This window comes from Mastigoproctus giganteus, chromosome 12 (assembly GCF_048544385.1).
Source record: "Mastigoproctus giganteus isolate SK-2022 chromosome 12, ASM4854438v1, whole genome shotgun sequence".
NCBI lineage: Eukaryota > Metazoa > Arthropoda > Arachnida > Uropygi > Thelyphonidae > Mastigoproctus > Mastigoproctus giganteus.
Window position 1 is genome coordinate 48,625,718 of NC_143586.1, and position 25,987 is coordinate 48,651,704.

Sequence of the window (25,987 nt, forward strand, 5' to 3'; positions counted from 1 at the left end):
TGTCAACATTCCCGTACAACATTATACATCATGATGAGTTCTGTATACAGATTAAAATATCCTGAGTTACAGGAGACTACTGCATTTCTAACAGACTAAGATTCCTGGGAATGTAATTGCAAATTTCTGCCTGAATAGTACCTGTGTATTTATCATGAAGCTTTTCACAGAGTATTCTAAATCAGGTAATGCTTATTAAAAAAAAAAATTATGTAGATCCTAATCTAGTAATCAATTGTTGCAAAAGCATTATTATATACCTCTCTGTCTGTTGCTGCAAGAACACAGGGGAAAACTTAGGGAACATATGGCCAAATGAAACTATACCAGTGTTCTCCACAGGACATATCGAATGGGTGCACTGCCTGGCTAAAATGTAAGTGATTTTTGCAGTACCGTATGGTACTGCTCACTGATCTCGATCAGTATTAATTTGGATACACCATGCAATCGAGGGCAATGTGACAGGAGCATATAATGTTAAATTATGCAATTAAATTTTGCAATGGATCACATTTATAAATAATCGAAAATTTTATAATATTGTGAAATATTACACTTCCCCACCCGGCTACTTTGTAATGCCACCCAGCTGGCAAAATTTTCCGGGAAGAATACTGTATGCTGAATGATCTGTAGCACTTTAATTGCGCAGGATTGTCTTCTGCACTGTTCATGCCAGCAGTGCATCTTGCATACAGTTAATGTATGTTGGGGACATGCACAACCCTTCCATTTTCATTCAACAAGATTTGTTAATGAATGCTAGTAGTATTGCCATCTGTGTTTTGAGAGATATTAAGTTTGTAATATGGTGCATTTTCTTTAAATACAATTAGAATTGCCTATGTGTATGACATCCACCTTTATTATGCTTATGCTGAAAATTCACAGTGAAGGCAATAACCAATAAATGTGGATGCTGCCAAGATGGTAGAGCATTCAATTTTTTATCAAACTCCCTCAAAACAGGCAAGTTAATTTTCTTCCATGATACAGTAAAAGGAATTTTGATTATATAATTACAAGTAACTATTAATAAATATAACGTGAATGAAAATTTATACATCTGGTATATTTTATTTGAAATATTTTCTCTGTCATTCACCATACACTGCAGAATTTATAAGAGCTAAACATCCATTTTATATAAAAAGGAACTTGACTAAACAACTATTAATAAATATAACTTCATACACATATAACACATACCACTCAAAAGGGGGCACTGCATGTCTCTGTGGAAGGAAGCACGATGTTTTTGATGCCGTCAAAATAGTGATTTATTTATAATTAATTGTGCTTAATAGTCTTATACAAGCCATCTGCCTTCGCAGGAAGTGAAAGTATATCCACGGGCACTCTCCTCAAACAGGTATTTGCTTTTCTTTCTTACAAATTAAGATGGTTTCTGTTTCGACGTTACGTGCTTGACAGAATGATGGCTGCCTAATGTGATAGACGTCATCAACGCGGAAGCGCACATACAGGAAACGTGACGAGAAAGTAGTACCCCTCGTATGAGTGGAGCCTGAGAATATGTACTGATCTTTTGATATTTAATGATGGTTATTAGTCTTATGTAAGCAATCTGCCTTCGCTGGAAGAGAAATACTATTCACTGGTATTCTCAAAAGCTCTCAAAAGTCTCAAAAGGTACTCTTTTTATGTCTTACATACTAAGATGGTTTTTCTTACTACGGTACGTGCTTGAATAATGGCGGCTGCCTAAAGTGGAAAACGTCAACAACGCGGAAGAGTACACTCAGGAAACGTGCACGAGAAAATAGTACCTCTCGTATCAGTGTTTTTCCGATAAACTGTACTGTAGAATTTAAGTGAAAACTTTAATCCAAAATAAGTGCATTTCAGTTTCTCGGAAAGTAGAATAACACTCTAACAGCTTTCACTTTAATTTCACTTTATTTTTTGTTTACATGCGTTTGGCTCCATTGCAACGTTACGAAGCCAACGAAGATGGCGGCTACTAACGGTGAAACTAGATGTCAGGGCGGAAGCACATGCCCTGGTGCAACGGCGGCCGATTGCAATGACGTTAACGGATCTTCAGATGGAGGGTTTAATCTCGCAGGCAGCCCGAAGTATATTACTTTATGTAATTACTGCCTGGATCCAAAACCTAATTTAACGCCCTGCTTCATCTGCAGTAAACCTTACTGCAGCAGATGCGTGCCAACGTTAAATCATCTGTGCAAAGCCTGCAACGGTGCCAACATTATGAATTCACCGACTGACACTACAGCGGAGATAAACCTAAGTCCGAAACAAGTGATAAAGGAAATTCAAACCGCTTATATACCCCCTTTTCCCGACCTGGACTTTGACGACCTAGGCTCAGGTGTGGAGGAAGCGCTAAACAATAATTTGAGAATCCAGCAGATATGGAAGACACTCAAAAACATGCTGCAGGCCCAAACCAGACATTTTAACAGTGAAATTTCTAAATTAAAACAGTCGTTGGAAAAGGGATTTCACCAATTAGAAAATGGGAATGAGTTCCTAACTGAACACCTTACAACCCTAATAAAATTGATGAAACCCTGTGATTAGGGTTCTCCTAGGGTGGTGCTGTTCCCCTCCCACAAGGATCTGGCACAGAGGCACAGCGGTTCTGAAGCTCCAACTCTCACAGATGAAAATTCACACAATTCGGAATCCCTCCCAAGCTTGGCAATTAATGAGCTCAAAACAAGCCTTGCCAACCAAAACAATAATATCAATAAAGAGCTCAGCAACCTAAACAAGAGCATAATAGACCTTTCATGCTCAGTCAGTGCATTGCAGGATACATGCTCCAACTCCTACCAAGCAAAAAATGACAGTGAAATGAAAACAAACAAGGAGCCAATGTTAGCCAAACAATCCAGCAACTCAACCCTGGGCAACCCTCAACTTAAATCAAGTATGAACTCACAAGCACAGATGAAGGTGTACTCACACAAAGAAACCAACACTGAGTACAACCACAGCAGCAATAAAAAATCTGTTGCAACCCAAACTCACAATGAGGCCTCATCACGGACTGTGAACAAGCAAACCCAGACGGCATATGACATAACTCTAGGGGCCATCCCCAAGAGCAAGAATAAATCAGAACTGGCAAACAAAGCTATCAAATCCGACCCCTGGCACTCCTCTCAGAATGATGGTTCTTCTTCGCTTCCTTTGAGGAATCTAAAACAGACTTCCCAAATCGAGAATTATGTTAAAGCTAGCACTAAAGTGCACACTCATCCCAATCAATCTACAGCCCCAACCTCAAAGGGGACTAAAAACCAACCCAGACAATAACAAGACTAAGGATGAACATTCGCAACCTATTCACACCAGGGACACTCCTGACGGTGGATTTCTTAATATTTTCTAATAAAAACAAAGACAAACTCACTGAAAAGGGAAACGAGAAAGGAACAGGTAATGATGGAATGAAAACACACCAGGTCAAGGCTACTACTGAAATTATCTCTCTCAACAACACCAATGATAGTAAAATAAGATTCATTGGTAAAGGGGATAGAGGAAACCTAGTAGTGGTTCCTAAAAAGATCTCGTGGCATGTCTCCAGGCTGGCACCCTCCATGGAGGAGGCTGACCTAGAGTGCTACTTTAAGAGAAAAATCAACATTAACATATCAGCTGAGAAAATGAAGTCACTTCATCCTGAAATATATTCCTCCTTTAAGATCAGCTTTGATCAAAAGGATATAGAACTAATGACATCCAAACATAACTTCCCTGATGGGGTCACAGTTCAGGCATTTAGGTTCAGAAAACATAAGATCTACAGGCCTATCACAGACAACACCACCTATAAAAATAATGGGCCTGGAAAGGCTGAAAGCAACCACACTAGATAGCAGTCAATGAACAATAATGCTCATGGCAGAGACAAAGACAACAGTGTCTTCATAAATATATACTATCAAAATTGCAGAAGCATCATTGAGAAGCTTAACAAATTTAAAATAGAGGTTAGCCAAGCTGAGTCTAATATCTGGGTTCTCACAGAAACCTGGCTAACCCCTGACATCTTAGACTCAGAAATTTGTCCCTCAAACTTTCAAATTATCAGAAGAGATAGGGAAAACAAGAAAGGGGGAGGAGTAATATGCTTACTGCACCATAAAATTGTCATCTCTGACATCATCTACCTAGAAGATATTGAGGGCATTTACATCAAAGCCAAAGTTGGCAACATAACGGTGCAATTGGTAAGAATCTACCTACCACCACCTGTTAAAATGAACACCTTAAAAAAACTTGAGAAGGTACTTGAACCCATTCTTATCTCCTCCAGGAGTGATGTCAGAACAATAGTGCTAGGTGACTTCAACACTCACTTTGAGCATGGTTGTTGTTGTTGTTGTTGTTATTTGGTTTTTAGGAGCATTAGCAACTAAGGCCATATTGCTCCGGGATATGCAGTGGTTATTCCCTGACCTTTCCGCATCCTCCGTATTTGGTGGTGACGGGCTCGAACCCTGGTCTAATCAAGAAGCGTGTGCTACGCACTGCTGCTCCTTCCCACCTAGCTACGGAGGTGCCCTTTGAGCATGGACTGGGCAAGGAAGAACATTACAATAAAAATAGCCACCTATTGCAGTTTCTGAAAGATATGTTTTTCAGACTCAACCTGAAGCAAAAATGAAAACTCCCCACAAGAAAAGAGAAACTCCTTGACCTGGTCTTCACAAAATTTGACATAAATATTAACTATACCCCCAATTACTTCCACTCGGATCATCTAGCCTTATTGCTTGACTTTGATATCAAGACCAAATATATCAGCAATGAAGTCAGGGAATGCTTCTTCAATTTTAGGAGAGCCCCCTGGGACAAAATAAGAAATGAAATCTTAAATGTCAACTGGCAACCATTATTTAGGAGTCAAGACCCAGATATAATTCTGGATATGCTGTACAACAACTTAGACCTAATTATCAAAAACTATACACCCAAGAGCCATGTAAAGGCAAACACTAATAAATTTCCTATGTGGTTCACAAAAGAAATCATATAATTACTCAAGAAAAAACAACAAATGTTCATCAATTTCAAAAACACCCAGAGACATGACATTTACATTCAGTTCTCCAATCTAAGAAGGCAAATAAAAAACAGTATCAATTTTGGCCTACCAAAATCACTTAGCTAACCTACAGAATGCAATGCTAAACAGGCATGATATGGGTCCATTCTGGAAGCATTGGAAAATGGGTTATAAAAAACAAAAAAACATGAACAAAATGGAGAACATTCAATCAGATCAATTTGCAAATTTCTACAATGAACTATATACTGAAAAAGCTGATCACAGCAGTAAGTTTGACAACACCTCTCCCTCCTCATATTTCAGTGATACCCTGACACAATTTGAAGTCAATGCAGAGATTTTATTGAATACCCTCAACAAATTTAAATTAAGTTATGACACAAACACCGGCAGTTTCCCCATGGCACTCTGGAAACACTGCTTTGTTGTATTGCAACAACTTATACATCTGATCACGGCCATTTTCAATAAGGGATCACTCCCCGGAATATTAAAGGAAACAACTATCACCCCTCTTTTTTAAAAAGGGGGCTAAAGACACACCTTCCTCATTTCGACCCATACACAAATCTAATCCCCTAAGCAAGATCATTGAGAACCTACTTTACTCTCAACTCTGCTCCTTCATGAAAAATAAATTCAGCCACATTCATCATGGCTTCCTAATGGGCAGATCAACTGTGACTAACCTACTCTCCATTGAACATGACATAAAACTTAGCCTTGACAATAACAATCAGATAGACATTATATACCTTGATCTACAGAAAGCCTTTGACTCAGTACCACATAAGTTGCTTTGCCTCAAATTAAAGAACACAGGTCTATCAAGTAATGCCTTATCACTTATATCTAACTTTCTTGAAAACAGGAAAAGCAGAGTTCATTTTGAAGGAAGATACTCCTCCACTTTCCATATACAAAGGGGAGTCCCACAGGGTTCTCCTCTGGGGCCACTACTCTTTGCTGTATATATTAACGACATACAAGATTGTATGAAACATGCTGACATCAAAGTGCTCTCATATGCAGATGACTTGAAAATATACAAAACCATCAAAACAACACAAGACTGTGAATCACTGGAAAATGGACTAGACACCATCACCCGATGGATCACAAACAATGGTCTAACACTAAACTTAAACAAATGCTGCACCATGTCTGTCACAGACTATCACAAAAAACACAAGATTAATTATCCCTATAAAGCTAATAATCATGAGCTATTGAGAATACATGAGGTCTCAGATTTGGGAGTATGGTTTTCTGAGAAGGGAAACTTCAACACACATGTAAATAAAACTACAGCTAAGGCCTCCAAATCCCTTGGACTGGTTAAAAGAATCTGCTTCGATTTCACTAATGTACAGCTCATAAAAACAGCTTGCATAATGATCATCAACCCAATTCTAGAATATGCCTCCCAAATCTGGAATCCCCACACCAAAATTCTTATAAAACAACTGGAACGTATTCAGAAATCCATAGTCAGATTCCTGGTGTACAAATCTAGGTTGGAATTGAACACAAAATCCTACAATGAATGGTGCATTCACTTCGGGATTGTACCACTCTACCAAAGAAGGGCTGCGGCAGACTGCAAATTCCTAATGCATCTCGTGGCTGGCAAGCTAGATGCCCCCGAGCTGCTCTACCTCATCAACTTCAGCTGTCCTCCAAGAGTCTTGAGAAGACAAAATATGCTGGCACAAGAGCCATTCAGAACTGATCAACTCAGATTCCATTACTTCAACAGAACTGCAAAACTGCTGAACGAATCCAACATTGATATCCTAAATGAAAACATTAATATCAAAAAAGAGCTACAAAGGTTTTTCAATCAAACTAATAGAGAATGAAAATAAATGACTAATTTAATAATAACAACAATAATAATACTATAAAGATAGGTATACTTAGCTTTAACAAAAAAAAAAAAAAATTTTTTTTCTTCAATGAACTAAGATAAGAAATAACAATTAAAAAAAAAAAAAAAATGGGATAACAATAACAATAATAACACAAAGCAATTAATGCAACTACTTAATGTGAACTATCAAGAAAAGAAAACAACAAAATGCTTAGAAATACTAATTTCTCTGTTACCACAGCTTTGCTAAAATGCAAATCGCTTGTAACGCATGATATGCATTGTATATGTTGTAAATTGACCTTGTATATTTGAAATTGTATGTTGATACCTGACATTGTGTACAGATTGTAAATAGAAGGATTACTATATTTCTACTGTCAAATTCCTCCTCTGTAAGGCTTTGGCTGTTTTGGAGTAATAAATAAATAAATAAAACACTATGGTCACTGATGGGATCAAAGCACACGATACCTCCAATAGCAATCAACTGGTAGCATTAATTTTTTTTTTTTTTTTTTTTTATGTATAATACCAACACCAGCAAAGTGAGTCAGAAATATTCAGCTTCACATCTGGTAATTAGTTAAACACAGCATTCTGATATTATAAAAAAAAATAAGTAGAGGAAATACTAATCTATTCATGCACCATATTGGTCAAAAATTGGGAATTAACTGCATGCAATCTTCAAAAATGCAGCTCCTCTACTTAAATGATTGTGCACCTAGTAGTGTATGTGAAATGTGATGCTGACGCCTGAACAATTTAGGAAGCTAAGCCATCCTCTTTCAATGAACTACAGCAATTAGAACAAAAAATGATACAACGATCAGCTAAACTATCAATAACACACTCTTCCCATGTAGAACTTTCCCAGTCTTTAAATCAGGTTTGTCAAACTCTGAAGTTCTTTTAAGTTGCACAAACAGTACTGGGAAGACTACCAGGCCACAAACAATTTGGAGAGGGGGCACATTTAATATATTCCTCCCTCATGCAAAAAACACAAAATCTCACAAGTGTCAGTATTTATGATGGCTCATATAATTTACGAATTTTATTTAAATCATACATTAATGTATAATTTAAATAAATATTACCCTTTTAAGTATTACCATTTATTATTATTTTCATAAGAGGATTAACCATATCAATATAATATGCTAGGTGGTGTGAATCTGTACATGCTTAAATTGTGCTCCTGATTCTTGTTAAATTCATTAAGTCATAATGGCATTTTAATCTTAAACTATGTACTGATCACACCATGTTGTTTGTCACTACTTGGCAAGCGAAAATTCCATTTTGGTTTTGTTCACATAATGGATATGGATAATGTTTTATTTGTTGTATGGGTTTCTTCCAGATTGCCATGGCACTTGCACATTAATTTACCAATGCATTACCCTAGTGCCCAGTTATAGCTGTTTGCCATCCAACCCAAGCTAGTCTCAGTGGACTGTTGTTGAGTGACCAGACTTCCCTAGAGTTTCACCATACTGGATCTCATAAGGCACATTCTTGCTGTGTCTAATTTAACACCCCCAGTTCTATTGTTTGTAACTACCTAATATACATAGAAGATAAGTGCTTATAAGTACAGACTCAAAAAAGATACTATGCATGTACTAAAAAGGTAGTACAAGAACTCCATGACTTATGGAAATTTGACTTTACGCAAGTTTTTCCCAGCTTGTGCAAACTTAAAAAAATCGTTGAACGTATTCTGCATCCCACAGGAATAAATGGAGGTATTGTGAAAATATAAAGTGAATCGAATCCAATAACACTTTTTTTTTTGTTTTTTTGTAATTCGTTCCAAGTCCTTGGAAGTTAAATTTCGCTATATTACTAAGCTATTTATCCCTCTAAAATGTCATAATGGAAATTGCACTACTCTTCCATCGTTATCATATGTTCCCGTTATAAGAATCAATTTTGTGATATTTTTCTAAAGCACGTTTCTGGAGGTTACGACCATAAAACAATTTGCACTTTCCGGTTTATTGGGCTTTTCTGTTCATGCATCTAATTATAAACGGGCATAGCAGTATTATAAACTCGAACTTATTGCATTTGCGGTAATACCAATAACTGCAAACTTCTCTTCATTCCTATTTACGTATTACAATGATGAAGGGAAAGTGACCAACGGAAAGCACAAATGGTGGTAGTGCCAGAAAACGAAACAAAATTCATTTAGAAATGAAGATGAAAATGATTAAAAAGTACAAAGCAGGACAAAGTTTGTCATCTATTGCAAGGGAATTAGGTCTCGTTGCTTCAACAGTGAATACTATTTTAAAGGACAGTGTGCGTAAAGGAACACGTCAAAGGATCAACATTGATCACAAAACAGCATTCAGGTGCTTTATCGAAGATGAACAGCAGTTAATAATATGGATCGAAAATCAGATTCAGAAGCGAATACCCATGAGTCTAATAACCATTAGACTCATGGGTATTCATGGGTAATAACCAGTCTAATAAGCAAAAGAAACAAGTATTTATAGATATTAAGAATAAGTATGGCAAACCCCAACCCAAGTTCGTGGCAAGCAACGGGTGGTTTCCACAACGCTAAAGTATGCAGTGAAGTCGCCAGTGCCAATTCTGCAACTGCAGAGAAATTTTGTGACGTGTTGGAAAAAATTATTGATGAAGGCAGCTATTCAACGCAGCAAACTTTTAACGTTGACGAGATTGCTCTGTGTTGGAAAAAAAATGCCAGATCGAACATACATTGCCAAAGAGGAAAATACAATGCCAGGTTTCAAAAGATAGGGCTATGCTCTTGCAGCAGGATATTACTGATTAAAACCACTGCTTGTGTACTATTATGGAAATCCTCGTGCATTAAAGGGCATCAATAAAGCCACTTTACCCGTGCATTTCTGATCGAAGCAGAGAGCATGGATAACAATATCTCTCATTGAGGATTGGTTTAAATGCTGCTTCATTCCCAAGGTTGAAAAATATTGTAAAGATAATGACGTTCCTTTCAAGATTTCGCTTCTATTAGATAATGCTCCTGGACATCCTACGCATCTAGATGATTTCAATTCAAATGCGAGAGTCATATTTCTACCACCAAACAAGACTTCACTCATCCAACCTATGGATCAGTTTGTTATTTTGAATTTAAAAGCATACTATTTATGCACATTTGCTCAGGCATTGTCTGCAGTACATGGTGAGAAAAATTATGTTAAGAGACTTTTGGAAATCTTACAATATTTACCACGCCATCTTAAACATTAATAAAGCCCGGTTGGAAATTACTAAAAGTTGTTTAAATGGCGCATGGGAGAAAATATGCCCATGGCACATAAAAGGTTTTGAAGGATTTGAAAAGGACAAATCATATGAAACAGTTACAGATAAGATTGTAAAGGTTGCAGAGCTACTTCAGTTGGATGTTGATGCGGAAGACATGGAGGAGTTAGAGGAAGAAGAGAAGGAATTAACAATTGCAGAACTTACTGACTTGCAGGCAGCGATAGTGAAAGAAGAAAATGCTGACGAAGCTAAAGATGAACCAAATGAGGAGCCGAGATGCTTCATCACCATAGAGATGGCAATGGTGAGGTTTGAGAAGATGGATCCTGAGAGCGAACGATTCTTAAATGACAGCCAACTATTCTTAAAAGTTAACTGAGGGGTGAATGATATGCTTGCTTGCTACAAAGAAATCTATGATGAAAAGAAAAAAGCCACCGTCGAGTCATCCATTATGTTCTTTCATAAGGTTGATCGGCTTCTAAATCTCCACAGCCCTCAACCTCCACAGCGGCATACTTATCAGCTGAAGACGTCGATTCTGGCAACGATGCACGAGAAGTAAAACTTACTGATGTTATTCCTGTCTCCTCTCTTTTTTTGTAATTTTATAATTTTAAAAATTTTTTTTTTTAAATTGAACCCCTTTGTAATTTTTTCTGCACATGAGATAAAAAAATTGAATAAATACAATAAATAATTCTATTTACATTTTCGTCGAACATTTATTTTTTGATTCAATCAATTCAGCGAGCACAGTTGTGAGTGCTGCACAAGCACGGGGAAATTCCCCAACTTACGTAGTGTTCTGCAGTACGCAACTCTTACATAAGTCGGGGAGTTCCTGTATATGCCCTCAATTTGCTATGTTGACGGAAGGTGCCGAATGTGCTACATGGCTTAAAATCAACAAAGCAAATTCGGTATATATTAAGAATTACCATATTCTATATTTAGGAGCCAACAGAATTTCTGTAACTGCTATCGTTTTAAAACAAAAAGAAAACATAAAAAAAAAGGGGGGGGGGGCTTTAACACCTTATCTATAATCAGACAGAGGATGGTTGCTACTAGCAAATCACCCAGGGCCTGCATTCATTCGTGAACAATATAGTATAAAAGTTAACACTTGAATAATTTAAGCATTTAATATACCAGAAGACAAATGATCATAGGAATGAATTCAGCAGCTAGCAGATTTTCAACTGCAATAAATGCTATAATCTTGTGGTATTCATGATAAAATGTATTTCAGTTTCCATGTGAATGCCCCCACAAAAGTGTAATAATTTTAATCAAATGAAACATGAAAGTTAGTTATATCTGAAACTCAGCTAACTGCTGAACTTACTGGAAAAGATAGCTCTCAAATTAACTAAAATAACATGTAAATTAGTAACATTTCTAGATACCACAGTAATCTGGCAGTCAATCTTTCTCCAATCCTGTTATCAAGCAAAATTATTTTATAACAATATTAATATATGAATAATACTCTCACATACCTTTGCAAATTCAATTTTAAGGGTACAGCACCCAGAATAAATATCAGCCCCATTTAAAGACTGTTTGGCTCTTTCTGCTGATTCTATGCTATCAAATGTGATTATGAATTAAGGTTTAAATCAAACAAAAATTGCATTAAATAATTTTTTTTTTTTCAAGCAATAATAAACAAATTTGTTAATCAAATTTCTTTGGTATCAGTTAAAAGGAAAATAGCAAATTGACTTTTATCAAGAAATTGCATAACTGTTTAGGATTACCAGATACCAGTTCCCACCACTCCAAACACCGGAAGGGGAAAAAAAAAAAAAAAAAAGTCATAAGTGGCACATGTGTGTGTGTGTGTGTGTGTGTGTGTGTGTGTATAATATATATATATATATGCAGGGGTTCATCTAGTGAATCCCAAACAAAATATTTCAGTCTTTACAAAGTCAAAAGGATGAACTCTGGATTGTCAGAAAGATAAAGAATAAAATATATATTCTTTATCTTTCAAGATGAACCACTGATATATTCAGACGGTGCATACTTACAAAGGATAATAATGATAAGTACTACTTACTACAGTTACCAGAAAGATTTATCAAAATCGTAAATCAGCTCTATTAAAACAGTGTGTGTGAGTGGGGGGGAACACAAGAGTCAATGACCCCAGGCACTCATTTACTCTGCCAAAGATGGGATTTAAAATATCCAACAAAAGATTAATTTTTTTGTGACTTCTAAATACCCCAGTATCCAAAGTCACTCCATATTTAGCACATATCGTGGGAGAAAAGTGCTCCCACACCAAAGGATCTGCTAATCAACAACTTTAAACTAAACACATGTATAATAAAAATGGATGAAAAAAAAAAAAAAAAAAAAAAGTTTTGGCGGTCAACTTCATTAGAATAATAACAAAAAGCAAAACTAAACTATCACACACGAACAGCAATAAACTCAGTAGCAAAAACTTCATGAACTGAATACAATTTCCATATACAACCTGCTAAATCATTTTTGTCCTGACAATCTCAATTATTAGTTTCCTTGACCACCAATTTGCTTTCATTTTTCTTATTCAGTTCACTATGATTCCTTCCATGTTAAAGGTGGCGTGCATATTTCTCTGATTCCTTGTCAGAGACTTCCTTAAAACAGAATCTCCATTGACTAAAAAAAAAATTTTTTTTCTGTCAAATTCATACATTGCCACTATTGTGCTTTCTCAACCTCACAAATCATCTGGAACATTATTTTCTATAACTACTACTAGAATACATGACAATCCTAAAGCTAACACTCTTGATCCTTTGCTCACAACAATCCTTCCAAGTGTCAGTGGAAAGTGGTACTTGGAAGGGTTGTGATCAAAAAAATGCAGGGACTAAACTAATATTTGGGACATTGTGAAATTTAATGGCTATTTTGGATGGAACTCCTTTGAAGTAGTCTTCTTGACAATGTACACAGCATTTCACTAATATTTCTGAAATGAAAGCATTGTTAATAGACTTCTTTTGGAATTGCTAATAGTCCCAGTGAATACTTTCTTCCCTTAGTTGTAAATCTGGACTTTCCAAGGGGACTTAAGCTGTTTTTTTTTTTTTTTTTTTGGGCAGGAGGGGGAAGAGATTTCAAGGATCTAAAGCTGGCAAGTATGGCAGTTGGTGGACAACAGTGACAGAATGCTTTAAAAGAAGTTCTTCAATGAAAATCAAAGTTTGTGCAAGTGTCATGACACAAGTGCCAATTCCCCGAAGCCCACTTTTCTGGACATTTTCGCCAAACAGCATTAGACAATCACTGGAATTGTTTTTTTTTTTTTTTTAGTAGTCCTAGTGGGACAAATTTATAATGAACAATTTCCTGCGTGTAAAAAATCTGATACGCATGATCGTCACATTTTATTCAGATTGTCTTGGGGTTTTTTCGAGTCTTGGAAAAGACTGTCTTCCATCTGAGAGAGGACTGGACTTTTGTTTCATTTATGATTACAGAAACCAGCACACTGATTTCTGTGATCAGTGTGGTCAGCAAGGCACAAACATGGCTGAAATGCACTGCATTTATAAATCTTGTATTAAAATTGACCGACATCCCATAAGAATCATCAATTTCACAAGTAACTTTGTGAATAATTAACCTTCAGATCAGACCATGAATATCAGCAATTGAATCATTGAAAGAAACTTTGTTTGCACCTTGGACTCAATGTCAGCTGCCTACCTCAGTTAAGGCCAATTTCAGCCTTATGATTCATAGTCCTCTTTTCTTGGTTGGGCTATAGTTTTAAATCTCCTGTTCCAAATCTTTGCAAAGTTTCACTGAAATTATTCTTGTAGGAATGGAATTTTTTATTCATCGTTCCACCCTAAAATCTCATACACTATCTAAACTATAATTTTCTTAAAAATGTGCCACGACTCTTTAGAAGGGGACAGCATATTGTAATTGGCTTACATCCAAATCTCTAGATTCATTTTCTGCCTATGCTAAAGCTCATAGCAGTAAGCAAGTTATTAATAAATCCAAATTCTAATTTGAAGTCTAAAAGTAGAAAACTTCTGATCTTGAAATAGTAAAGTTTGCCCTCTTGTAAAACCAACTGGCCACAACTTCTCTTTATGTGTTACATTCTGATGGTTTCGCAACACTTTCTTCTATAGATAAAATCAATTTTTTTTTTACTGGCATCTTAACTTCTCTAACTATCACTGATTATTTTGGTAAGCTGCTCCTACCACATTAAATTCTTTCCAATCAATGTCTGCCTTCCTTTTCTGGCAGATAAATATTAGCAGAATGAACAAGCTCATTCTCAAGAAGTCACTATATGCTGATAGAATTTCTGCACTTATCCTTACAAGCGTGCTCCAACTTTAATTTTCCCATTTCACTTCTATTCCACTAGAGTTACATGACAAGCATGGCATGGTGGTTAGTGCCAGATGCACCTTGAAAACTACAACCTTGCTGAGTTTTTGGCATACAACTGTTGTAGGTGTATGAAGACCGGTCCACTAGCCAAATAACACCCAATGGAGACCCGTAGTTGGATTTCTGTTGCAAGGCGAACAGAGGCTAGGAAGGCATATGTAGGGTAAAAAAAGGGCTGGACAGTCAAATAGCAACCCATGGAAATTTGCTTGCATGTATCTAGCCAGCCAATTCTTCAAATGGATGACAAATCACTCTTCTAATTATCATCCTACTGCACTTCTTAACTTTTTCTAAAGTAATGGAGAAACCAACACAAATATATTTGTGTTATGTGTTGCTAACTAGATAATCCAATTGACCAAAAGTAAAATAAAAAAATATAAATAATAAGACTTATAATATTGAGCAATTTGCATAAACACTGGTGTTATCGAATTTTTAAAAACCAGGGAGGGGCATAAACTGTCAGGTGACTGGTTAAAAGATGCAAAAATTTATATAAACTAGTGGAAAGACAATTGGAACTTGAAAAAAATTGGGGGAGAAGAAGAAAGAGCATCATGACAAACTGCTGGATTATACTGCACAATCTCAGTTGTTATACTCCTACCTTACAGCACCAGCGTGCAATCAAACTAGGCTTCGGTCCTCAACAAGTCTGATTTCTAAACAAGAATTCAATACTGTTTCAACACCAGATTGGTACCTCAACTCTTGGAGAGATTAATTAATAACATTAACTTACTATTGCACAGATCTTCAATTTCTGCTACATGCCTTTGCTACAAATATTTCGAACGGATGCTGTTCTTCTAAAGTTTTTTTTTTTTTTTTTTGGTAGTTGTTGGCGCATAGACTTCTGTGGCCATAATGCACCTCCCAAGGTTTTTGCAGTACTTTGATCAAAGCCCGAGGCGGGAATCGAACCTGCGACTGTTGGGTTGCCAGGCAGGCACTTTACCCACCCGGCTAGCCCGGTCGGCTCTTCTAAAGTAGCTTCCATTATTCCACCTCCTCCCAAACCAGCCAGAAGAAATGCAACTAGTGAACATGCAACAGTTCAACGAATTAATTCCTCCTTCTTGCTTAAAACAATCTTTCTTATATATTTACTGAAAATTAACTACAGAAACACAAGACAAACATCAAGTATCTTCCTTCTTAACAGGATACAGTACCAGAACGCTAAGTTTAGTGCCACCTTTACAGCCAATTTATAAACAGTTCAAAACATAGTTGCATAAAAGAGTTTAAATATACTATATTTAAACTTTTTGTGGAGAATAAACATTTGAGCTGCATGAATGTCAGAATCAAGATATTAATGGGGTAAGGAGAAGTCTGCTCTGCTACACAAGTTGGGGAAAAAAATTATTCATATATCAATTAAAACAGAAAAGGATATTCCACCATAGCCTGAACACCATTCTTCTTAAAAATAACAATTCTAAGAACTTTCCCACTAGGCGTGCAAATGGTGTGGATCACATCCTGAAAAACAATTTATACCTGAGTAACAGAAACAAGAATTATAACATGTATTCAAAAAGTAACAAAATTAGGAAAACAGCAAAACAAATACACTCACACAACATATTTAGTTCATAAACTCAATGCTTTCAATGATACATTTTTTGTAATATCCTAAATTTAAAACCCCCCTAGAGATTGGCAAGGCATCTATGAGATTTCCTCCTTGCATTGTTATTCCTCTGAATTTGGATCATATGCTCCACTGCAATTTTCCACACCTAAATTAAATCCTTATATTCAATGACAATAATATTTTAATAAATTTTAACCATAATCATCTCTAAATGATGATATGGTATTTTTCATTTCCATTTTGATTATAAGTTAATTATACAGTCTGAGTATTAGATGTCAGACAAGCGTTCTGCCTATATTTTCAACAAATAAGGAAAGAAGAGGACAATGGACTCTGTATAATTGTATTCAATGAGTGTTTTTCTGGAATTTTTCAACCTGCAATATAAAACTCAGCAAGTGGCAGAAATGAAAATATGATGATGATGATGATAATAATAAATATATATATATATATTTTACATATACATGAGTCTAATAGATGACATGCAATCATTCAATGAATTACAATATCATATATAAATTTAATGGTCACTTTGTTAGGCACACCCACCATTTTCAAGAAATGGAACACTCATTGGTAGCACATGTCCATACATGCTACTGTATATATACAGTATACAGGCAATACTTGACTTTTAGGTAATTTATTCCTAGACCTCAGCAGTTGAAATTTTTGCTTTATAACTGAGCTATTTAACTCTAAAAGGTCATTTTTTATAATGGAAATTGTATTAGTTTTATATAAATTTATGCCTAATAAGCACAACACAAAAATCACTTTAAACTAAAGGATGCAAAAACAAAATGCGCAGCTAACACGCTCACAATGCAACTATTGGCTGAAAGGAAGGGCTACACAGTCCAGCTGGAAAATGCATTACACTTTCATCATTATCACATGTTCCATTATAAGAATTAATTTTGAACACCTTTGTGATATTTTTCTAAAGCACATTTCTTAAGGTTACGGGCCATAAAACAAAAACAATTTGCACTTTTTGGTTCACTGGGCTTTTCTGTTAGTGAAATTTATTATAAACAGGTAGTAAACTCGATCTTATTGCATTTGTGATAATACAGATAACTGGAATTGTGTGGGTTTTTACGTTATTATGGTGAAACGTGTTTCCCCTTCACTGAAATCTTCAATAATATAAAAAACCAAATAAATTTTCAGAATCTTCTCTTCATTTCTATTTACTTATTACAACGATGAAGGGAAAGCGACCAATGGAAATTGCAAGTGGTGGCAGTGCTAGGAAACAAAACAAAAGTGATTTAAATTTGACGAAATGAATTTATTTCATTTCATCTTTTAAATTCATTAAATTAAATGAATTTGATGAATTTAAAATTGATGAAAATGATTAAGTAGGACAAAGTTTGTCATCCATCGAATGGGAATTAGGTCTTGCTGCTTCAACAGCGAGTACTATTTTAAAAGACAGTGCATATATAAACAATGATCACAAAACAGCACCAGGGGCTATATCAAAGATGGAAAAGCTATTAATATAGATGGAAAATCAGATTCAGAAGCAAGTGCCCCTGAGTCTAATGGCCATTCCAGCAAAAGCAAGTATTTATGAAGATATTAAGGATAAGTAGGGCAAACACCAAGCCAAGTTCGTGGCAAGAAACAGGCGGTTTAATAGGTTCAAGCATCACACTGGTTTCCACAAAGTTAAAGTAAAATTTTTGTAACTGTACACTTGAAATTTTTCCTGCTCATGAGATAAAAAAATTGAATAAATAATTCTATTTACATGTTCCTCGAACATTTATTTTTTGCTTCAATCAAATTCAGTGTGCATAGCTGCGAGTGCCAAATAAGCCTTTAGGGAAATTCCGACTTACGTAGCACTCCGCAGAACGGAACCCTTACATAAGATGGAGAGTGGCCGTATAATTAAAAGCAAGAATGGGCAAGACAAGAGTTACATGACAAGGATGCGGCATGGTGGTTGGTGCCAGATGCAACAGTATGAGCACCTTGGAAACTACAACCTTGCTGAGGTTTTGGCATACAACTGTCTTAGGTGTATGAAGACTGGTCCACTACCCTAATAACATCCAACAGAGACCTGTAGTTGGATTTCTGTTGGCTGTTGCAAGGCAAACAGGCTGAGAAGACATATGTATGGTAACCAAAAAGGCATTTCACAATGCACAATGTCATACCATATCACTGTAAAACTTTACAAAAGGATGAGGGTATTGCAGCAAACAACCAAACCAGGTTCCACTCCTGTCAGCAGAAAACAAGGTATGGTTAGCGGACTCAAGAACATCAACAATGGACAGTGAAGAATTGGAAAACTATTGCCTGGTCTGATGAACCTTGGTTCCTGCCATTTAATGCTGATAGGAAGACCAACACATGAGAGAGAGAGAGAATAGCAAGAGTTCATAACCCCATCCTGCTAGGCATCAACAATGCAGGCTGCTGGTTGTGGTGTGATAGTGTGGGAGTATTTTCTTGGAGCACACTGGGCCCCCTTGATATCAGTGAAGCAACATTTGGATGTCACATGTTACCTGGAAATTATTTTTAACCAGACCCATAACTTAATGCCTGCATTGTATCCATCTACAGATCAGATCTTGTAACAATACATATGGAACTGGTTGTACCTGGCATAACATATGCATTTTTCTGATTATGACATAAATAGTTTAATCTAGATCCTTCAGTCATCACTGTTCTTGTTTAGCAGTGATATAATTCTACAGCAGTCACCTGTGGAATATATGCATGTCTCTATTTACAAGTGGTCTTCTCCAACAAATATTGCAGTAACCTCCATTTTGGATTTAGGTGCATTATATCGTCTCTTATCTAAGTCAAGGTTTTTATGAATACCATGCACACATTCATTGTTGAATTGACCTGGGTTATATGATGCATTTGTTTATATGAACCAGCAAATGGGTTAATTTTTTTGCAGCATCCTGTCCAATTGTTGCATTACTTTGGACTTACACTCTTGGTTTGATTGTTTTTCAAGCTATTTTATTGTTACTTCAGCAGAATCAAAAATATAAAGTTGTCCATATCCTGGCTTATTTCATCGTTTGGATATAGTGGTGAGACCAAATGGTAAATCTGGCTGTGTATCCTAAAACAGTATGGACTATTTCCAGGTGGTGATTTAATCTCTGCACCCATTGATGAGAACACCATTGCTGAGTTGTACTCTTGTATATGTTCTTTGTAGTTATTTGCTTCACATGTATCCCCTGTAAGCAGCTCTCGTAATAGAGTAGGTGTCTCAGACAGTGGGCCAAGTGAAACCTTTCCATCATGACAGCATTTAGTGTATTTATTTGCTGTATTTAACTCATGCCCCAATATCTTGCATTGAAATACTCACAGTTGTAACACATTTCTTATGTCATGCTCTTCCACATTAATTACAGCTTGCTGATTATTCGCATGCAGTACTTCTATTTGATTAGTCCTACAGCATTTCACCCGTCTTCTCATTTCCAATCTTTCTTCTTTTTCTTCAATGTTTTCTGCCCATCTTCGTAGTCAAGTCTCGTTTGGTCTATTACAGTATTCAAGTTCTTACATGCCGTTCAGCCATTTTTACACTTCTTAAAACTTAGAACAGTTTGTTAAAATTGAAGACAGACAAAATATACATCGATAGCTTTCAGGCACAGGTTGCCTTTCTTCAGTCGAAAAACATGAGTACAAAAATTAGCAGTTGGAAAATTTGGACAGCATACCTAAGTGTTTTATATATATATAGATATTACAAGGCCAGAAATGTACAGAACTAGTTCCAGGAACATGAGTGAATTCAGCAGAGTATGGTGACCTCCGCAACACCAGATTTTGATCCATCTGGAGTAAAAATCTGGGACAATCCAATTTACTACAAACTCTGGGAAGCAAACTGGCTGGCTACTGCCATGATACTAAATTGCACATGGTTTATAAAAATTGCAAGTATCCCCATGAAGAATGTTTTAAAATAGAAACTCATTTACCTCATCAATAGTAAAGAAACTATTGCAATAAGTTTGAGCAGTGGGTGATGCTTGTGATGTTGTTATTTGGTTTTTAGGAGCATTAGCAACTAGGGCCATACTGCTCCAGGGATATGTGGTGGTCATTCCCTGACCTTTCGGCATCCTCCGTATTTGGTGGTCACGGGCTCAAACACCGGTCTAATCAAGAAGCGTGTGCTATGCACTGCTTCTCCTGCCCACCTGGTTAAGGAGGCACCCATGGGCTTATGAAAATTGATAATAAGCATTATTATCAATTTTCAATAACAATCTTTATCACCTAACATGGTATATATAGTGTACTGCAAATTAAACAAGTGTCAACAGATTTCAGTTTCAAAATTATAAAAATTAAAATTTAAAAACAAATGAATTAAATAAAAAATTAAGCATATTGGCCAGTTGTTAAAAAAAAAAACAAAAAAAAAACCCAGTGTTTGGTTGTTGGCATAACTTTCTGGACCTCGACAGATTTGTTATCAGGAATTTTAATATTCCCTAGTGCCAGGTTTATCTGGCATAATTACACTGACCATATCCTTTGTTGAGAGCTTACTGTCACTGGAAGATATTTTATCAATTTTCATTCATTTATCAAAACTGCATAAATAAGGATTACTAGTACTTTCTGTTAATGGTACTGCGTGTGTGTGTGTTATGGAGGTCTAATGGCGCATAAGCTGCTGGGGCTATAATGCGCCTGTTAATGGTACTGCACTGATCTTCTTTCTTCAATATTTTCCATATCTGACTGAATAATATATATACAGGGTGTCTCAAAAATATGGGTACAAATGTTTAGGGGAGGTAGGTAACACCTAAAGGAATGTGAATCGCTTAGGAACCCATAACTGGAAACGTCACCATAAGTCGGTAGACGGCGCTGTTCATTAGTTCGCGAGAGGGAAAATTTCAATGTTTTGTTCACGGATGAGGCTTATTTCACTCGGGAAGGCTTATTCAATCAGCACAATGCTCATGTGTGGGCTCATGACAACCCACACAGTGTGCGCCACCATGCGGCACAACATCGCTCCGCAATAAATGTGTGGGCAGGTATGGTCGGGGGTAAAGTACCTGCCCGGCAACCCAAAGGTCGCGGGTTCGATTCCTGCCTCGGGCTTGGATCAAAGTACTGCAAAAACCTTGGGAGGTGCAATATGGCCACAGAAGCCGATGCGCCAACAACTACCAAAATCAAAAAAAAAAAAAAAAAAAAAATCAAAGGTATGGTCGGTGACTGCTCGGTCGGGCCATACCTGTTACCATCCTGCATGAACTCCACTAAATATCGGATCTTTCTTGAACAAGTTCTACCAGGGGTTTTCCAAAGTTACTTGATGATGTTCCAGCATATGTGAGATGCAACATTTGGTTTCAACATGACGGGGCGTCTGCCGATTATGGAAGGTGTGTTCGTGACCATTTGAACAGGCGTTTTGGGTGTTGATGGATTGGCCGTGGTGGACCCGTTGCCTGGCCCCCACGCTCACCCGATTTATCGAGCCTTGATTTCTTTCTGTGGGGGGCCCTCAAATCTATTGTGTATGAACCGCCTGTGGAGACAGGCGATTCATTCACTGGAGACAGAACAGAAATGGATCTCGTGGCGAGACTCTTCTGCACTGCTGCTACTGTCAAAGAAACTCCAGGTGTGTTCGACCGTGTCCGCCAATCCATCACGCGTCAGTGTGACGCATGCATCGCGTCTCATGGTGAACCTTCGAGTATCTGTTGTAACATCATAAAATGCATCCATCTCGTACTCCATTGTTAATATTATGTCAAATAAATGTTTGCCACTAATTACTGTCTTGTGTCATTTCTGCTTGTTGTGCCTCTGCTACTACTTTCCCGTGACATTTCCGGTTATGGGTTCCTATGCGATTCACATTCCTTTAGATGTTACCTACCTCCCCTAAACGTTTGTACCAATATTTTTGAGACACCCTCTATATATAAAATGAAAATCCCAAGCACGAAAGAAAGGTATCAGAACTCAACTTAGTACCGTGTGCAGGTTGAGAAGATGAAAGAAGATACTCATTGATATTAGACTTGAAATTCTGTAGATTTTAATTTAAGAAATATGTAGGAACTGGGGTTGTTCAAGAAAACAGAAGTTGATTGGTAAAAGGTTTTAACTAGTTGTGGCACATGTTCGTACTACTTTGGAGAGAGAGAGAGAGAGAGAGAGAGAGAGAGAGAGAGAGAGAGAGAGAGAGAGAGAGAGAGAGAGAGAGAGAGAGAGAAGGAATTATAGAAGCCAATTCAGAAGAACAGTGCCCACGGAAGTATCTATAGAAAGGCATGAAACAGAACGTCTAAGAGACAGAGTGGAGAGCCTATGTTAGAGACGAGTCATTAATTAACCTAACCACTCTCTTTTGCATGGAATCTAGAAGCCTGAGGGGTTTTGGGGGCACCAGTGGGTAGCTGCTTGGAAGGAAAGTAATGGCGAGAGTAAGAGAGAAAACAGTTTTTTTTAGATGCAGACGAAGCAATATTTGTGATGTGCGAATGTCAAGGGAGATCGACAAATGTGAAAGGTTGTTATGTACCCGAGCTCCGTATTAATTTTAGTTTTGTTTATTAAGGAAGCAGTATTTAGTTAATTTTCAGTGCTACTACTTCAAGGACTCATGCAAATGTCAGATATAACTATTTAGTTTTAAGCTTGATAAAAGATAAGTACTGTTTAAATTTCTGCATGCTCTTCGCTATAATTGCTTTACCAGGATGTCCGGTCATTGTCCATTGTTCAGACAGTTCAACACACGCATATCCCAGAACAAGCTGTGTGACCATGACTGGACATACATAGTCTGCTAAAGCGTCCCATTTATCTTCACCCCTGCACATCGTAGGATAATAGCAAGTGAACCTTGAGCTAGGCTTTTGTCGACATACATGCTACGAAAATAAACAAATGAGGTTGACAGATTTCCCTGTCTAATCCCGTACTGTGTGATCACTAACACCAAACTGCCACCTTTACTGTACCGTTACAGTTTTTTTTCTCAGGATGATAACTGGATGGGAGGTATATGTCACCCTTTTTAGGAACTGGCTGGATATGAGCAAATTTTCAAGCAGAAGGAAAAACACCTTCGGAATAAGAAAGTGAAAAAAGACGGCAAAGAACAGGAGTAAGTTCAGGAGAACAGGTTTTGAGAACAAGTGGAGAAATACCATCAGGACCTGGAGCTCTCTTAGCATCAAGATTAGTCAAAATCCTTCTGACAACCTTTTGATGGAAGACCACCACCAGAGGCACTGAATGGAGTGTGTTGGGAATGGTGGGAGGTGTTTTACCAAGATCATTAATACATGAGTTGGAAGAAAAATAGGATACTAGCAGGTCAGCTTTATCCTTCGCTGAAGTGACAACAGAACCATCAGGTTTTGACAGAGGTGGGAACAGAGATGGGCAAAAGTTGCAGCCAATAGCTTTGGCAAGAGATCAGAATGATCGGCTACCATTAGGGCAAGAAGCTAGTTTTCTACTCCTAGCCTGTTCAAAATCTAGTTTGGACTGATTAATAACTGCTTTACAATTGTTGCGAACTTTGGTGTAGGCAGAAAATGAAGCTGAAGAATTGGAAACAAGCCAATTACGATATGCAGCATTCTTCTCTTGAACAGCCTTAGCACATTTATTGGAAAACCAAGGTTTAGATAAAGGACGAGATTTTAAAGTGGAGTGTGGAATAAAAAATTCCATTCCTACAAGAATAATTTCACTGACACGATCTGAGCAAATGTTGACATCAGAAGTTTTGAAACAGTAATCCGACCAAGGAAAAGAAATCTCACAGGTCATCCCATTTTGCATTCTTGTAATGCCAAACAATGAGGTTGGGAACAGTCATGAGATAAAGGTTCCATTGGAGAAGAGACAATCACCAAGTTGTGATCTGAGGTGCCTAAAGGACCACTCACTTCAACTGTGTACTTAAAAGGGTTGTTTGTGAGAAAAAGATCAAGCAGGTTGGCTGTATGGTTAGGATTGTCCGGTATCCTAGTAGGTAAATGAACAATCTGTGCAAGGTCATTAGTAATTGCAAAAGCCTCAGCATCTCGACCAGCTGGGTCGGTGTGACTAGAAAACAGAAGCCAGCTGGAGTTGTGAACATTAAAATCACCAAGGAAAATTACCTCATATATTAGCGGTGGTAAAATACCTCGCACATGTTTTTAGGCTAGATTTGTTGAGGTTCTATGCCAAAACAGGTAAACTAGGTGGAGATGGGCTTTTGCCTAGGAGCCACCCTTGACTCTGGGATGCAAGTACGCAGTGCACCAGGAGGTCAAATATAATGTCTTTTATATGTGTAACGAGAATGTTAATGTATATATATATATATCTTTTTGTAAGTATTGCATATATATAATAATTGTGTGTACAAATAAAAGGAATGGAATGTAGAACAAAAATCTTTTACACTAAGTTCATTTGCAAATTTTGCCTTTTCACACAGGATATTTCTAGTAATAGATTCATTTTTTTAATCTTGCATTTGTAAAGCATCTTAGAAACACTTCCAAGTTTGCTCTTTCCACGTATTTTTCTTCTTTTCTTGTCTATATTTTCATTTTCACGTACTATTAATTCATGTAATTCAGTATTAAAAGTTTACACAAAAGAGGCTGTGAATAAACTTTTTAATGCGGTTGTCTAATACTTGCAAAGTCAGGGTTGCAAATGACCAGCAAATGTCTGACTTAATACACATTTTAGGTTTCCTGGAAGGCATATTTCTTCCTATTGAAAAAGAAATAATAATGGCAGTACTGTTACATATACAGCAAGATGTTAAAGATTTAGGATTTTCATTTTTATATACTGGTTATAACAATAAAGCAGTAACGTTAACCAGTATCCACTTATTTAGGAAATTCCAACAGTGTGCTATTCGACATAACATTCCACCTTTAGCATAATATTAAGGAATTAAAGTTACAACTTACTGTTGTAATAGGATAAGCAGGATTCATAATGGTCATCAAAAGTACATGGTTTGGTTTTTCTTCAGGGCTAAAAAAAAAAGAAGCACCAATTTGAATTATTTAAGAAACAGAAACTTATTTAATTTGTCTATTCCAAGCCAGAATATGCCTTAATATTAACTTCATAATAGCAATTACAACATTCATTAAAACTGATAAAACATAACTGGCCTCAAAATAAGCACTTAATGAATGTAGATGAAAGAATAGGAGATGATTCAATGAGTCATTTATGTGTTATAACAGATCCACATATCAGTTTATCATCTGTGCACAATTGAGGTCAGTCATGTATTTTATCGGTCTTCATACAAAGGAGATTTTTTTTTTTACAATACTAAATATGGGTAGTTGACACAAATAGCATTGGTCTATAACAAACACAGTTAAACATATGGAAATTGGGAACTGCATACTGTTATATAAATCTCACTGACTGGATAAAAGGAAAGAATAGCATACCATACCATTTTCTGTAGTCATGCTATTTGTTTTAGATAAAGTATAAGGAGTATCACTTGCACTTTTATCTGAAAACTGCAAAGCAGATTTACCAAGTTTCTGCTATTTTCTCTGCTTGTGAGATTGTCAAGAAATAGAACAGTACTAATGCTGTTGGTGGCTGGCCAGTGTAAAAAGTTTGTTCCTGGAAAAGTAAAAAAATTTTAATGGATCCCCAGTAC

At 36.7% G+C, this 25,987-nt stretch overlaps 1 protein-coding gene across 4 annotated transcripts in view; it reads right to left on the reverse strand.

Moving 5' to 3' along the window:
- LOC150077026 (heterogeneous nuclear ribonucleoprotein L-like) overlaps positions 1–25,987 on the reverse strand; it is a 127,610-nt gene that overhangs the window by 70,618 nt on the left and 31,005 nt on the right. For all 4 annotated transcript variants that reach the window (XM_090386429.1, XM_090386427.1, XM_090386426.1 and 1 more), the window contains exons 3-5: positions 25,266–25,332; positions 16,067–16,154; positions 11,735–11,829 (exon numbers count right to left, since the gene is read on the reverse strand). In XM_090386429.1, the coding sequence (XP_090242555.1) occupies positions 11,735–11,829; positions 16,067–16,154; positions 25,266–25,332 (250 nt within the window). The remainder of the gene's footprint in view (positions 1–11,734; positions 11,830–16,066; positions 16,155–25,265; positions 25,333–25,987) is intronic.